The following is a 15692-nucleotide window of genomic DNA, read 5'->3' on the forward strand; positions in this document are numbered from 1 at the left end:
TACAGGCACGTGCCACCACACCCAGCTAATTTTTTTGTATTTTTAGTAGAGATGGAGTTTCACTGTGTTGGCCAGGCTGGTCTCAAACTCTTGCAAGTTATCTGCCCACCTCGGCCTCCCAAAGTGCTGGGATTACAGGTGTGAGCCACTGCGCCCAGCCTGAATTTTCTTATATTGCTTTAGAGTGTTGCTGAGTTTTAGTGGGCAATGGGCTTGGTGAGACTTAAGTTGCAAGCCACGCCACCTGCCACGGGTGGCAGCTGAACTCCCAGTGCAGCTCTCGAAGCCTCAGTCATAAGCATACATGGTTCCAGGGTCAGTTGAATACTTGAGATGAGTGGATATGCTCCAATTGAGGGGTGCTTCTGGACCTCTCTCCTTTCTCAGGTTTTTCACTCACACTTTGGAGATCCTGGTTGCCCCAAGATCCCTTTTCCAGATTCCTGAGTTCTGTAGCCAGAAAGATGGCTATGTTTTCTCTAGTTTAGCTACCCAGAGCTGCCCCGGTCAGGCTGCCTTTAGAGAAAGCTATGTTTTCTTTTGTTTTTCAAACACTTTCTTTCAACCCATCAACATTCAAATGTTAGTTGAATCAAATGGTAGATTAATGATTTTAGAAGTGTGGTGCTTAGCTTTGTTTCTGAGTTGTCCTGTGATCTTGGACAAATCATTAGGCTTTTGTGTTTCTTGGAATTCTAAATGTGGAAGCTACCTGCTTTAGAAGAGTCTAGGAAGAGTGTTCATTGAAATAAAAGTGGTGGTCTTCGGGAAATAATTGTACATTTATGTTTGACATTGAGATGCCTTGGCTGCTTCGCAGCATAAAGTTAGAGATGATGGAGTGATGGCCATATGACTGTGTGCTCCAGTGACTATAGGCCTGGACCTTGGCAACTCTGAAGACCATTTAGATGAATTCCCAAGGTCCTACTGAAGTCCACTGTGACATGGCTATGCCTGTTAGCTGTTAACAGACAATCATTCATTTACCCTCGAACATTATTCTTACATAGCAGGGTATAGATTTACTCTTTTTTAAAAAAAAGAAGAAAGAAAATTTTACACTGGAATAATATTGTAGACTTGTTGAAAAGTCGCAAAAATAGTCAAAGTATTCCCATTTCCATAGGCCATTCACTCAGCTTCCCCTGGTGTTAGTATCTTACATGACTGCAGTACAAGCATAAAAACCAGGATATTTACATTGTCCAGCATTATTAAGTAAACTGCAGACTTGCTGGAGTTTCGCCAGCATTTCTTCTGATGTCTTTTTTCCCTGTTTCCAGATCCACTCCAGGATCCTGCATTGCATTCAGATACTGTTTGCTTAGACTCCTTTAACCTGTGCTGCTGCTTCATTCTTTCCATGAATCTCATGACCTTCATACTCTTGAAGATTATTGGTCCATTTTTTTTTTGTAGGATCTCTTAATTTGGATTTATCTAATGATTTCTTGCAATTAGACTGAGGTTATGCAGTTTGGCAATACCACAGAAGTCATGGTATGCACTTCTCTGCATCATGTCAGGGAGAGCGTTGATGTGCCTTATTGCTGGTGATGCTAACCTTGATTGCTTGGGTAAGGTGGTGTCTGTTAGATTTCTCCACTAGAAAGTTAACTGTTTTTGTTTTTGTAATTAATGAATATCTTGGTGGAGATAACATGAGTATTTGCAAAACCATTTTCTCCTTAAACTCTCAGCCACTCGTGTTAGCGTCCATCGGTAGATCTAGCCTGGAGAAGTCATTACTGTGGTGTTTGCCTGATGGTGATTTTGTTTCCGTCATTCCCTCTGCATTTATTAATTGGAATTTTTCTGTAAAGGAAACTCGTCCCTTTTTCCTATTGATGTTTTCCAGTTACTTACAGTATATGGATTCATGGGTATTTATTTTATTCCCTGGATTATAAATTCAGCACCATCATTATTGATTTTCTTGCTCACATAGTTGCACCCTCAGCTGTCAGGAGCTGCTTCACCATGGCTTCCGTGTCCTTTGACACACCCCCATCCTTTTTTAAGCACTTTCTGTCTGGCATAACAGGATGCTCTAGGCCCATCTTGTATTTTCTCTACCTCAGCTCTGGGATCAACCACTTCCTCGTAGAGCCTCAAATCCTTTTAGTGGTTATTAAATTGATTTTCAACAGAGGTGCCAAGGCAATTTAGTGGGGAAAGAAAAGCCTTTAGCAAATGGTGCTGGAACAGCTAGTTATCTGTATGGAAGAAAGTGAACTGTGATTCATACCAGGCGCAAAAAATTAACTTGAAATGTATCATAGTCCTAAATGTAAAAGATAAAGCTGTAAAATTTCCAGAAGAGAGCACAGGAGAAAAATTTTTATAATATTAGGGTAGACAAAGATTTTCTAGAATGACACAGAAACCATGACTGTAAAAGAAGACAAGGATGTCCTGGAATTCATCAAAATTAGAAACTTCTGTCCTTCAAAAGATTCCATTAAGAAAATGAAAAGGCAACCTACAAGCTGGCAAAAAAAATTCATAATACATGTACATAACAAAGTATTTGTATCCATGGGATATAAAGAATCTTATATTTCAATAAGAAGACATTAAACCCAATTAAAAAATGTATTTGTAGAGACAGTCTTGTTACATCCTTTTTTAATCTTTTTTTTGGAGACAGGGTCTCACTTTTGCCCAGGCTGGAGTGCAGTGGCATTATCTCAGCTCATTGCAGCCTTGACCTCCTTGGCTCAAGCAGTCATCCCACTTCAGCCTCCTGAGTAGCTAAGACTACAGACAGTTGCCACCATACTTGGCTAATTTTGTATGTTTTTGTAGAGACAGGGTTTCACCATGTTGCCCAGCTGGTCTTAAACTCCTGGGCTCAAGTGATCTACCTGCCTCAGGCTCCCAAAGTATTGGGATTATAGGTATGAGCCACCACACCTGGCCCCCAGTTTGAAAATGAGCAAACCTTTGAACAGACATTTTATGAAAGAATATAAAATGGGGCTGGGGCTGGTGGCTCACACCTGTAGTCCCAGCACTCTAAGAGGCCAGGGCAGAAGGATCACTTGAGCCCTGGAGCCTGAGACAGCCTGGGTTGTATGGTAAGACCTCATCTGTATGAAAAAAAAATTTTTTTAATTAGCTGGATGTGGTGGTACACATCTGTGACCCCAACTACTTGGGAGGCTGAGGTGAGAGGATCACTAGAACCCAAGAGATTGAGACTGCAGTGAGCTGTGATTGCGCCATTGCACTCCAACTTAGATGAGCGACAGAGTGAGACTGTGTCTCAAAAAAAAAAAAAAAATCCATAAAATGACCAGTAAGCATATCTAGAGATGTTCATTAGTCTTCAGGGAAGTGCACACCATTGAAATAGCTAAAATTAAAAATATAATACTGAGACCTGAGGTCTCACAATAATACTGAGCAGTTGGAATTCTTATACATTGCTAATTGGAATTCACAATTATGGTACAACACTTTGGAAAGCAGTGGGGCATTTTTTTTTTTCCGGTAGAAAATACCCTTACCATATAGCCCGGCAATTTCATAAGTTTACAAAAAAGACTCGCTCTCTAATGTTCCTCACAGCCTTACTCATGATAGCCAAAAACTGGAACATCGACAGGCGAATGAATAACAAATTCTGGGGAGGGCTCAGCGGCTTACGCCTGTAATACAGCATTTTGGGAGGCTAAGGTGGGCAGATCAAGACCAGCTGAGCAACATGGCAAAATCCCGTCTTTATTTAGAAAAAACAAACAGCAGCAGAAATTAGCTGAACGTGACAGTGCACACCTGTAATCTCAGCTACTTGGGAGCCTAGGGTGGGAGGATCACCTGAACTGGTAGGCTGAGGCTGTAGTGAACCATAATTGCACCACTCCACTCCAGCCTGAGGCAATAGAGGGAGGCCCTGTCTGAAAAACCAACAAATTCTGGTACATCCATAAGATGGAATACTGCTTAGAAATAAACAAATGAATGACAGATGCAAACAACAGCTTGGATGAATCTCTGCAACCTTGTACTGAGCAGAAGCAGGTTGGAAAGCACATGTTGTTTATGACTCAATACGTGTTTCATTCTAGCGCAGACAAAACTCCTGTGTTTAGCAACTGGCAGCGTGTCAGTGGTGACCTGGCAGTGGAACGTGGGGTCGAGATTGGCACGGTGCCTGGTACTGATGATGACTTACCAAGTTTTCTGTGTCAGTCTTCCTAGACATTGTTGTCATCTTTTTGATTTCCTTAATTTTGTGCACCGTCTTTGTTTTCAGGTGGATCTATCTTAACGACCAGAATTTGTGCATCCCCGCTAGTTCATCTTTTGTTTATGGAGCTGTACCTATAGGAGCCAGTATTTATGTTATTGGTGATCTTGATACAGGTGAGAGTGTTACGGTGATTTTCTTGGAACTGTTTCCTGGTGATTCTGGGCACATTGTCTCACCCTTGCTTATTTCTCTGGCTTAGGTACCAATTATGACTACGTGCGGGAGTTTAAAAGAAGCACCGGAACCTGGCACCACACTAAACCACTCCTTCCATCCGACCTTCGCCGCACCGCGTGTGCAGCCTTACGCATTGCAAATTGCAAGCTTTTCCGCCTGCAACTTCAGCAAGGCTTATTCCGTATTCGTGTTCATTCCCCTTGAGGAGGAAGCAGAGCAGAGAGCGTGATCCTAACCCAAGAGCACCATAACATAGCTGCGAAAGGGAAAGCGGAGACAGCGGCTGAAACTCACTCTGTGTGCTGGGCTTTGGTATGGTAACTGGTGGTTTTATGAGGCTTAGAAACTTGGGCTTCAGCTCTTGTTTGGGAGAACACAGAACTGTTGAAAAACTACCCGGGAGGAGTCAGTTCCTCCAGTTAGATGTGTCTGTAGACACTGGAGGCTAGTAAATATCACAAGGAAAAGGGAGTGGGAATTGGTATCATGTAAAATATCAAAGTTAAAATACTAAGGTGCATTTTCCCTGAAGGAAACTCCTGTCTGTCTGACTGCTGTGTTCAAATATGTAGCTTTGATAAACAAACAAACAAAATCTGTATATGCAAATCAACATATCCAAACATGCCAAGACTGCTTTTCTACTGCACTTGGAAGGATATATCATGCCTAACCCTGCCCAACAAAGTAAGGTTCGTGCCTAAAATGTTAGATTGGACTGTGTGCCGGGTGGTCTCCATTTATTCCTAGTACTCTGTCCTAAGAATCTTTTTAAAACTATATCATGATGAATTGCAACGAAGATAGAATTTCTCTTTTATAACTTTATCTTAGTAATGTAAAGATTCAGTAAATTCATGAGTCCGGTTGCAGCCCGTGTGTGAACTGAAGGAAGTTGCTCACTTCTATGTTGACTTAGATGAAGACATGTCATGCCATCCTTTCTGGGGTAGTACCAGTGGAGCTGGGAAGGGTCTCCCGCAGTGCCATTCTGCCTTTTCAGTGATCATAACCATTTTCTTAGTGTGAGGATATTAGTGAGTAGGAGATTTTATAAAAGAAAGACCTGAGTCAGACAAATAATAAAGGTCTGCTATGGCTGAAAAAAACAAAAACAAAAAAGCTATCCAGACAAAATGTGTAGGGATCAAAAACTTTTTAATATAACCTGTCTGAAGCACACAAAGTCTTGTTTACTACTGTTTAGAGTTTGAAAACTTGTCTTAGAATGCGAATCTGTGTTAAGAATCTAGTCTTTGCTATAGAAGTTTCCCAGTGGCATTCACTAGTGAGAGTCTTAGACAAATTATGTTCCGAGTAAAGTTTGGCTGGTAGAATAAACTACCTCAACTTAATTTCATTCTGTTCATAGTGGAGCAAATTAATCTTTTCCTCCTTTCCTCCTTTAATATCTCTCATTCCCACCTCAACTCACTTTACCCCACTTCTCATTGGGGGAAAAATGTCTTTTGTTCGTGGAACGTACCTTGTAAGACAATTTGTTTTCCACTTGAATTACACCACCCTAGTGTGAAATTGGGGACTTCAAAGTGCTTGATTACTTCCTAAATTGAATTTTATGCAATATCAAATTTCTAATCAATTTAATATAGAGTACTTCATTTTTAATTGTTTTCTACAGCTTTTTTTTTCCTCCTGGATTATGGCTGTAAGAAGCAGCATTTTGTCTTATTAACACATGTATAAAGGTATCCTTTGGTTGTAAAATGATAACAGGAACTTCTTCGAGAAACTTCCTATATGGAACGTTTGTATGCAGTTAACATGCATGTGAAACATCACTTATGCTCTCCCACCCATAGACATAAAAAAAGGGTGACCTAACTGTGATTTTTTTTTTTCCTGGAAGTCAGTACACATTCTGGAAGTCAGTACAGTGCTACAGAAGTTGCTACAGAAGTTGCCTGTGGATTAACGAGTGTTGAGTATGGCAACTAACTCTCCATTTTGGCCAGAAGATACCTGATAAGAGAAGGTATAAGGTTTTTATCTTATATACCAGAGGCAGCAGGCCAGATGTGCTGCAGTCATGTAATTAATCATGTTTAATATGTCAGTCAAAACAAGCTTAGAATTGCATTGTTTACCAGTCAGCTGTTGTCTGCACATTTTCCAGTGATACTGTGGAGATCTTTCAATGAAAGCAAACTATGTGGCCTCTGCAAAGAAAGGAAGATTTTTCTTTTTACAACTAGACATTAATTTTAGAAGAAGCAAATTGCTGGAAAACTAAATTTGCTTTGGTGAACTATCCCGTACAGAACAGTACCTTGGCATTCAGCAGCTGCAGTTGGGGAACATTAAAACAGTAACTGACATCCAATTAAAGCCATGATCGTCAGCAATTCTCTTTTTTTAAATTTCTGACATTTAAAGTTTTTTTCGCCAGTCTACGCCGGGCCTCTCCAGGGAGACAGTTTATTATTTAGGAGTGAATGTGTTCCTCTTGCAATATTATCAGTACCTGCATGCCTTGATAAATTCATTTTATAAAAATAGTGTTTTGTTTTGTTTTATTCAGTTCATTGACACTGTAACTGCAGATATTAGATAACGTTTTATGAAATAAATTTGCCACATAATATGGGATGCAATAACACAAAAGCTGCTAAGTGCCAAACTGTTATTTTACTATAAACAAATATTAAAATGTGTTAAAGTATAGGGAAGATTTAATTTTACTGTGCTCCAAAATTAATCATGACTCTTGTAAATTACAGTTATTTCAGTATTGTAAAATAAATTTTCGCTCATTTCATGCAGGTTTGTGTTTTAACATTGCACCTATGCCTTGAAACATCATTTCTTAATAACTTTTTGATACTTCTTTCTTGATAAGCACTTTTGCCAGGTGTGTGTTGGAATTGGTGGCTCAGCATAGGTCTTAAATTTTAAATACTGATATCTTTGGGGAAAGTGCAATTTCTTTTGAGAAGGAAAGTTGTCTCAGGTTAGAATAAGTGAATATTTAAAGAATCTCTCCTAGGCTGCAGTCTAAAATAGGTTGTTTGTTTCTTTGTTTAGCATATCCAAATATAGACCTTTCAAAGATTTAAGTGTTTAATTTAAAGTGTTTTTCTGTTTTTTGGTAGTGCTTATATCCTGTGAGAAGAAACTGTGTGAGAGATGAGTGAGTGTGCATGTGTATGATGCTGTTTGACCTGATAAATGTATTTGTATGGGTTTACTTTTTGAATTGTAGTTCTAAACTACATGTATTTACTGTCTCCTGGTGCTTCAGATAAATTCTCGAGCCTGTTGACCTTCAGTTTATACTATGTCAAACTCATATTGAGTGGAAATACTGAAATATTTGTAGTTTATAGCAAGGTTTTCTTGGTGTTAGCATTTCTCTTCTTTAGCAGGATTAAAAACAGTGTTTACCAACTTGTAGTTGGTATACTGTCAAGATTTGGCCTAATGAATTTCTAAATTGATTATTTAGCTTAATATTTCATTGCTGTGAGGAATTGATAGCTAACCGTAGCCTTTTTTCAAACCATGTAACAACCAAGAAAGAGCATTTGGAGGTCTATTGGATGGTGTTTTGTCTGTAACGAAGCGTTCTATAATATTGCACTACCACTTTAATGATGACGCTTTTTTCATTGTTGGTTTGGAAGTGCCATTTTTATAATTTATGAGTTGGGGGGATTCCCTAGTCAATGTAAAGGAAACACATTCTTTGTACAAATATGGTAAAGATAGGGCTGTCTTTGCTATGGCGCCTAAGTTACTCATAGGTGGTTAAGTTTCATTTCTAGAGAAGTATCTTAGGTACTGTGGCCCATTAGAGTTCCATTTGGTACATTCTACCTCAGTGTACCAAACCAGGGATTCCAAAAACCTTCCAAGGAATGCTAGAAACACCGCAGTATCCCCTTCCAGAATGTTGGCGTTCATGATTAAAGAGGCCTCCCGTGGTCAGAGGAAGACATTTGGTTAAATGGGGGAAGAACGAGGTGGCACTTTGTATCAATTCAGAGATACTGGAACCCCCAGAAAAATATCTGGTGGAAGGGAAAGGTAAGGCTGTCCTTTTCCACTGGCTGCTCACTGAGCACTGGGGTCCAGGAAGTCAGTGAGAAGAGACCAGCTGAGTGTCGCAAACCCACCTCAGGTCCGCCAACACATGTCTGATGGGCACCCACTAGGACCTGTGGCTGCCATTCAGGAAGCTGAACAGTGAGGTGGATGTCACACCACCCTCCCACTCAAGATCGTAAACTCACCCTGGGTTGGGCACGGGCCCTGTCTTTGTCATCTGCTGGTCTCAGTGAATGCACAGAGTAGGTAGTCAATAAACATTTGACAGATAAATATATTCTTGTGATCAAAGTGATGTTCTTCTCTTGAAAAGGGCACTCTAAGAGTGACTGATTTTACTGGGTTTTCAGTTATAAACTTTGTACCCAGATGGGCTGGCCTCCTGTGTGGAGTAGAAACTAGTATAGAATAAACAATGCCAAGTGCCTGATGCACATGATGTACAATCCTGTGGTCCCCACACGTCCTGTAGGTTTTTTGAGACCCCTCTACTCAGCATAGCTTATAATGTTGATCATGTTTAATATTGAGCTTCATTGACTGCTTTTTATATGGGTCTCAAAATCTTTCCAGGACATATATCTCTTTGATCGTCACATCTCTGGGATGGGCAGGGCACTTTCCTCATTGTATGAGGGTAATCTTGGAGGCCTGACACATGCAGCTTCATTTCTCGCTTTAGGGAGCAGCAAGAACCAAAAGCAGAAGCCAGGTGTTTGGATTATCAGCTCACCAGTCAGGCAGTGGGGCCAGGACTTGATGTTTCTAGGCATACAAGTATTTTTAATCATAGAATAATCATTTGTAGTATTAATACAATTTAAGCTCCCAAACATGTCCTTTGCTAGTTGCACAGACATAACCTGAAATATGTTTGATTTTCTTTGTTAGCTAGCTGTAGGAATTTGAAGAATTTACTAAAGTCATAAGAACAGAAGAATGTGTGTTTGAAAGAGAAACTTTTTAATTTCAAAGAGCTGCAGCTTCATGTATACTTCCCTCTCTTATTCCATGTAATTAGTAAGGGAAAATAAACTGTGTCTTAGAATGTTAGGAAAATATTTTGCTAGCTTTTAAATAATTCTTGAAGTATTCTTGACTCTTTCTGTAGTTTCTGTAGAAATTACAGAAATGTATACGGATGAGAAAGGACCATTTGCCCGTAATTGAGAACACGAACTTGTGTTGGGTGTCTGTCGTGCTTGCTGGCGGTTAAGTCTCCGTGGTATTGACTGGTAGGCATTTTCTATATTTTTTGCAAGTTGGCTGGTAAAACTTTCTAAGGTTTTGTATTTTTCAGAAGTAATCTTATTATTGTTTCCATTTTAAACATATCTCAATATTGTCTCATTGTAATAGTTCCATGTATGTGACATCTAAGGAATTAAGTCACTTCCAAATGGTTTGGTGTAATGCATACAGTTTAAGAAAGTTTGTTCTTTTTTATTTTATTTTTTAAATTTCTTATAGAAACAGGGTTTCACTCTGTTGCCCAGGCTGGTCTCAAACTCCTGGCCTCAGACCCAGCCGGAACTATAGGTGCTTGAGCCAGCAACCACTGATAGAAAGTATGTTCTTTTTCAGTTCTGTCATTGAAATTATCTAAGTGATTGGATTTTTAAACTCCTTCTCTTTCTCATGAAATTAATCATCTAATAAATAAAACTACATTATATAATTAGTCAGAAATGTCTGTTGCCCTCTTTTTTTTTTTCTTTTTTTTTGAGATGGAGTCTTGCGCTGTTGCCCAGGCTGGAGTGCAGTGATGCGATCTTGTCCCACCGCATCCTCTGCCTCCGGGGTCCAAGCAATTCTGCCACAGCCTCCTGAGTAGCTGGGATTACAGGCATGTGCCGCCACGCCTGGCTAATTTTTGTATTTTTAGTAGAAGCGGGATTTCACCATGTTAGCCAGGATGGTCTCAATCTCTTGATCTCAGGATCCACCTTCCTCAGCCTCCAAAAGTGCTGAGATTATCAGCATGAGCCACCTTGCCTGGCCTCTTTTTTTTTTTTTTTTTTTTTTTTAAGATTAAAACTAATCTTTTAAAGTCCCTACTCAACTGAAATTTGGCCTGATTATAAATGTTGATATTAATTTCTTCCTGGCTCAACAAAGTTGTTGAGCTTCCTTCCCTGCATACATTGAAAGAAACCCAGAAATTATACATTCGTGGTTTGAATTGGAGAAGGAGTAGGTGGAAGAGGATGGCCTCACACAGAGTCCGGGGGACATACTGCCTTAAGATGAAGTGAACAATTACACACCGAGTAGGGTCCACGGAAATAAACGGCCGTTTCAAATTATTCACATCCCAAATGTAGATTCGTCTGTTTTCTAGTTGGTGAATTATATTTATTAGGATCTTATTTTAGCATTTCAGTACAAATAGTAGGTTTGGTTACCTTATTTTTATTGTTTTTACTCATTAGTTATGAATAAGCCATACCTTAGAACCTTGGGTTAAATTTTTTCAAGTCATACCAGTGAACTTGGTTTAAATACAACTATAGTAACTTGCTTTATCATGTTTCCTGTTTAATTGGATGAGAATTACATGCTCTTATTCACTTGTTCTTTGTGTTTATAGGAAAAACTATGTTCTCAGCTACCTCATTATGTAGTGTTGTGCTTGATCCCTTGCCAATTTAGAAGAATTCAACACATTCTGTTCTTTAACAAAAGCTTGGAAGCAGGCAGTCAGCGGCCTTGAGAAATACAATTCTCTAAGGCCTGTTTTCCATTTTACTACTTTAAAAAAAAAAAAAGGCACTTACAACCAGGAGGAATAATAATTCTCCTAGAGTTGCTGCAAAGTGATTACTTGAAACTCAACTTGAACTTTAAAGAGTCTTTAAAAGGCTGTGTTTTCCTAATGCAGAAAAGTAGTCTATTTAACCGTCGCTGCTGTGTAAAACAGAGGGCTTGATTTCCATTCTTGTTGGCATCAGACAAGAAAATGTGTCCCTCTGTCATCTGACCCAGTGTTTGGGATTTGGGTGCTTAAGGCTACTATTTTTTTTCATTTTCTATAAGGTGCTATTGTTTCCCAAAAATCTTTAATTTTGATGAAACTCTATACTCACTGCTAAGCTCCTTCTCACTCAAAGTGTTTCCTAAGTGCAGAGCTGAGGTTGGCAGAACTACATAGAGTTGGATGATACTTAGAATCATGAATGATGTGATTTGTTCCCTGTGCCAGTGGAGCATCCCTCGGCTTCCTGTGGTACGCGCCCTCTGCACCCCACACGTGGTGGCCCCCATCCTCCCTAGTGTCTGTCAGCTTGCCTGGTCACCCCATCGGGAGGAAGGAGTTGAGGAGGCTCACCAGTTATATGCAAGACCCTTCCTCCGGGGAGATCTTGTAATAATGGCCCAGTTTCAGGCCACAGTCATACACAGCCTACTTAAATGGAGGACTTCAGTGATGCCGTGGCCAAAAGAGTTATGCCCATTTCTAAAAGCCTTGCATACGTCAAATAACTTAAGCACCAGGTTTTACCTGGTACTTAATTTATACCAAGTATAACCAAGTTTAACTGTTCTTACGCATTAGTAGGATTTAATTTTTATGCTTGTGCTTTTCAGAGTAAAGGGCTTGCTCTTAACAGTAGAATGGCAAATCTTCTCTTCCAGTGACAATCTGTTAGCACCCTGTTGGCTTAGCTCAGGACGTGAGACATTTCCTGGAAGTGGTTTCCATGAGAACCAAGGCTTCCTCCTTTAACTTAAACCCCAGATTTTCTTGTTTGAATTATTATCAGGCAATCATCTTTATCCACTTCCTTATAAACCCAGTGGTTGGGAACATAGGCCTTGGTGTCAGGCGCATCTGGGGCTGGGGGCTTCTGCCACAATTATGCTCTGTGACTTGGGAATCTCTTTAACCCCGAGGCTCAGTTTCCTACGTGGAATAAGCATAGCAGGAGGATTTATCCTCTGAGAGTTGTGGTGAGGACTAACTGGGTGATGACTATAAGCACTTGGGATAGTGGCTTGCTCGCAGTGATCACTGTTGCCGCCACCCTGATTATGTCCACTCTCAACACAGAGTACGGGAGACCCTGTGTGGGAGGCCGAGGCTGCCTGCGCAGAATGTCCCGGGCCTTATAGCTTTCCCCATTCTCACGTCTGCTGCCACGTGATATACAAGTAAATGTATTACATGTTTGTGTTCATAAAATCCTTTCTTCTTTTTTTGAGATGGAGTCTCACTCTGTTACCCAGGCTGGAGTGCGGTGGAGTGCAATCTCCCAGGCTCAAGGGATTCTCCTGCCTCAGCTTCCAAGTAGCTGGGGCTACAGGTGCACACCACTATGCCCAGCTAGTTTTTTGTATTTTTAGTACAGTTGGGGTTCCACCATGTTGCCCGGGCTGGTCTTGAACTGCTGAGCTCAGGCAGTCTGCCTGCCTCAGCCTCCCAAAGTGCTAGGATTACAGGTGTGAGCCACCACATCCAGCCATAAAATGATTTACCTTCTAGACCCATGCCACCTCTCTCCTTCTACGTGTCTGATATTTAAATTCCAAACAATTGTAGATAGCTGAAACAGCCCAAAATATGTACATGTAGTTTGTTAGAAATAACCCTCTGTTTAGAATTTTCACAGTGAAGATCTCTAATAATACTTAAAACTCTCTGTCAAAGTTGAATTTTTTTTTTCTTTAAAATAGGAAAGGTAATAGTCTATATTGGTCAAAGAAACTAGATATTTCCTAGATCTCTGTTTTAGATCATAGACCTATACTATGCTTTCCTAACTTGGATGTTAAATGAAACTTAAAAACAAATATGTGTTACAAGTACTTGTGTGTACGTACATGTGTGTTTGTGCATGTGTCTGTGTGTGTGGAGCTTTTGTACCCTTGCATAAAGAAGCTTATTTAACACAGTGGTACAGAAAGTGAACTACTGAATCCTTCCTATCATACACCTCTTTTCCTGGTGAGGTTATGGGACTGGCAGAGGAAGGAGTATGTGATGTGCTCAGCTTGTCTTGATTTCGATAAGATGTTTGATAAAGTCATTCTTGACCTCTGAATATGAGCCGGAAGTAGAGCTAGGATTTAACGAAGAACTGAGACTAGGTTGAATAGCCAGATCCAGGCAGTGTTGGGGAGCTCGGAGCTTGGCAGGATCACTGAAGGTGAGGTGGACCTGCTGGACATTTTTATCAGCAACTCAAATCAAAATAGAGACGGCAGAGAAAGAGTGCTGGGCGGGACGTGTTGGTTTTTAGCTCTGCAGTACTCTTAAGTCTCATGGCTCAATGTAAAGTCTTATGTCTAGGTTCAAGAATGAATGCTGCTATATGAAATTTCAGAAAAAAGTTATGGTGATATTGACCGTTTGAACATAAGCCAACTGTTTCCCCTGCCCTAGGGGAGGTTGGTGGGGCGGCCTTCCCACTCTCCAGGTTGGTAGCCCTGCTGATGGGCCACATCTTCACCGAGAGGTCATGGTTTTGTCTTGTCCTCCTTCCTGGTGAAAGTCCACTGCAGTTTTACTCTCGGCTCCGGAGGGAGAGGGAGTAAAAGCCTCTCCCTGTGTGTCCTGACCCCTCCTACCTTGTAAAAGATCTGCTCAGACTGGGCAAGGTGGCTCACACCTGTAATCCCAGCACTTTGGGAGGCAAAGGCTGGTAGATCACTTGCGGTCAGGAGTTTGAGACCAGCCTGGCCAACATGGTAAAACCCTGTCTCTACTAAAAATAAAAAAATTAGCCGAGTGTGCTGGTGGGCCCCTGTCATCCCAGCTACTTAGTAGGCTGAGGCAGGAGAATCATTTGACCCCGGAAGGCAGAAGTTGCAGGGAGCTGTGATTGTGCTACTGCACTCCAGCCTGGACAACAGACGGGGACTCCGTCTCAAAAAACAATAACAAAAAAAAATTAAAAAAAAAAAAATCTCAGAAATAGGGGAAACAGGAGATCATGATCCTAAGAGATTGATAGCCTGGGGTGCACGCCGAGTCTTCAGAGCTAGCCGTCTGTGTCTTCCCATTTCCTTCACTTGTTAATAAGCTTTTGTTTGAACCAACATTGGTTTTTCTCTCCGTGTTCCACCGTAGCTCCCCAAGGACACTGCTAGGTGGAATCTCTGAGAAAACAGGCACTTCGCAGTCGGCCCACCTTTCTCTGCTGGCTTTGGGGTTGTCGTCAAGGTGGAGGAAGGGTATTTTGGCCATGATTTGGAGTCGTTTTTACTCACTCTTCTTAGGATAGCTTTCCCGCCCTATCCTCTGCTCTTCTTTCCCACCCCTCTTCCAGCCCGGTTTTTTAACTACTTGAATTATGTATCCAAAATAAAAAATGAAAAGAGTTGGAGTGAGTTGGGGAGGGCAGAAAGAGTAGCTCTTCTGGTTCCTCAGACCACGTGATGCCCAGGGCGTGAGCCTCGGGGATCGCTGAGCAGACCTTCCTACTGGCACTTTCCACAGCCAGCTGGGCCTGCCTGTGAGTCAGATCTGTACCCAGGTTCCAGGTCAGAATGGCCCCTTGCCTGCTGAGGCACCCCCAAGGACACATCCCAGCCCTTTAGGCACCTGTAGGCTAGAATGACACCTTCCAGGCCAACCCCAGAGGCCCTCAGTGTTCTCCTCCAAGCCAGGAGAGGAGGCCGGCACAGGCCACGTGCACTACCTCAGCACCCAGCGCAGCCCGCGCTCCCCGACGTGCTCAGCCTCTTGTGACAGGTGCTCTGCCGTGTCTGTCCATCATCCGCAGAGCTGGATGGGGAGTCTCTGTGTGGGTTCTACTCTGTCCCCTTCCAGCTTGAATTCTCCAGAGCAGAGCGCAGCCCTTGTCTCCTCTTCAGCTCTGACTTAAAAACACACTGTGTTCCAAATCATGGACGGGATCGGAAATCAGAAGTGCTTGTTAACGAGACAGACCACCTTTTCATGTGTTTTTCCAAAAGGAATTTGTGCTTCAAAAGAAACTTCAGTAAATTTATTATTAAATTAGCATATGCTCATTAAAGTTGAGTTATGTTTTATAAAAAAAATATATATAGGATCTGGTACATGGGGCGGGCAAAAGGATACCATCAGCTTAAGAAATAAAGAAGTATGGCCGGGCGCGGTGGCTCAAGCCTGTAATCCCAGCACTTTGGGAGGCCGAGGCGGGTGGATCACGAGGTCAAGAGATCGAGACCATCCTGGTCAACATGGTGAAACCCCGTCTCT

General features: G+C 41.4%; 1 protein-coding gene and 1 long non-coding RNA gene across 3 annotated transcripts in view; both read left to right on the top strand.

Moving 5' to 3' along the window:
* The window catches only part of GAN (gigaxonin), a 57849-nt gene extending 50614 nt beyond the window's left edge, over positions 1-7235 (top strand). For both annotated transcript variants that reach the window (XM_017541861.2, XM_037743219.1), the window contains 2 exons: positions 4265-4374; positions 4461-7235. In XM_017541861.2, the coding sequence (XP_017397350.1) occupies positions 4265-4374; positions 4461-4642 (292 nt within the window). In that variant the 3' untranslated portion in view covers positions 4643-7235. The remainder of the gene's footprint in view (positions 1-4264; positions 4375-4460) is intronic.
* Positions 7236-14328: 7093 nt separating this feature from the next.
* Positions 14329-15692, top strand: part of LOC108313454 — a 3564-nt gene continuing 2200 nt past the window's right edge. Inside the window, exon 1 of the long non-coding RNA XR_001829095.2 lies at positions 14329-15573. This is a non-coding gene — a long non-coding RNA (uncharacterized LOC108313454). The remainder of the gene's footprint in view (positions 15574-15692) is intronic.

This window comes from Cebus imitator, unplaced genomic scaffold (genome assembly GCF_001604975.1).
Source record: "Cebus imitator isolate Cc_AM_T3 unplaced genomic scaffold, Cebus_imitator-1.0 Scaffold137, whole genome shotgun sequence".
Classification (NCBI taxonomy): Eukaryota; Metazoa; Chordata; class Mammalia; order Primates; family Cebidae; genus Cebus; species Cebus imitator.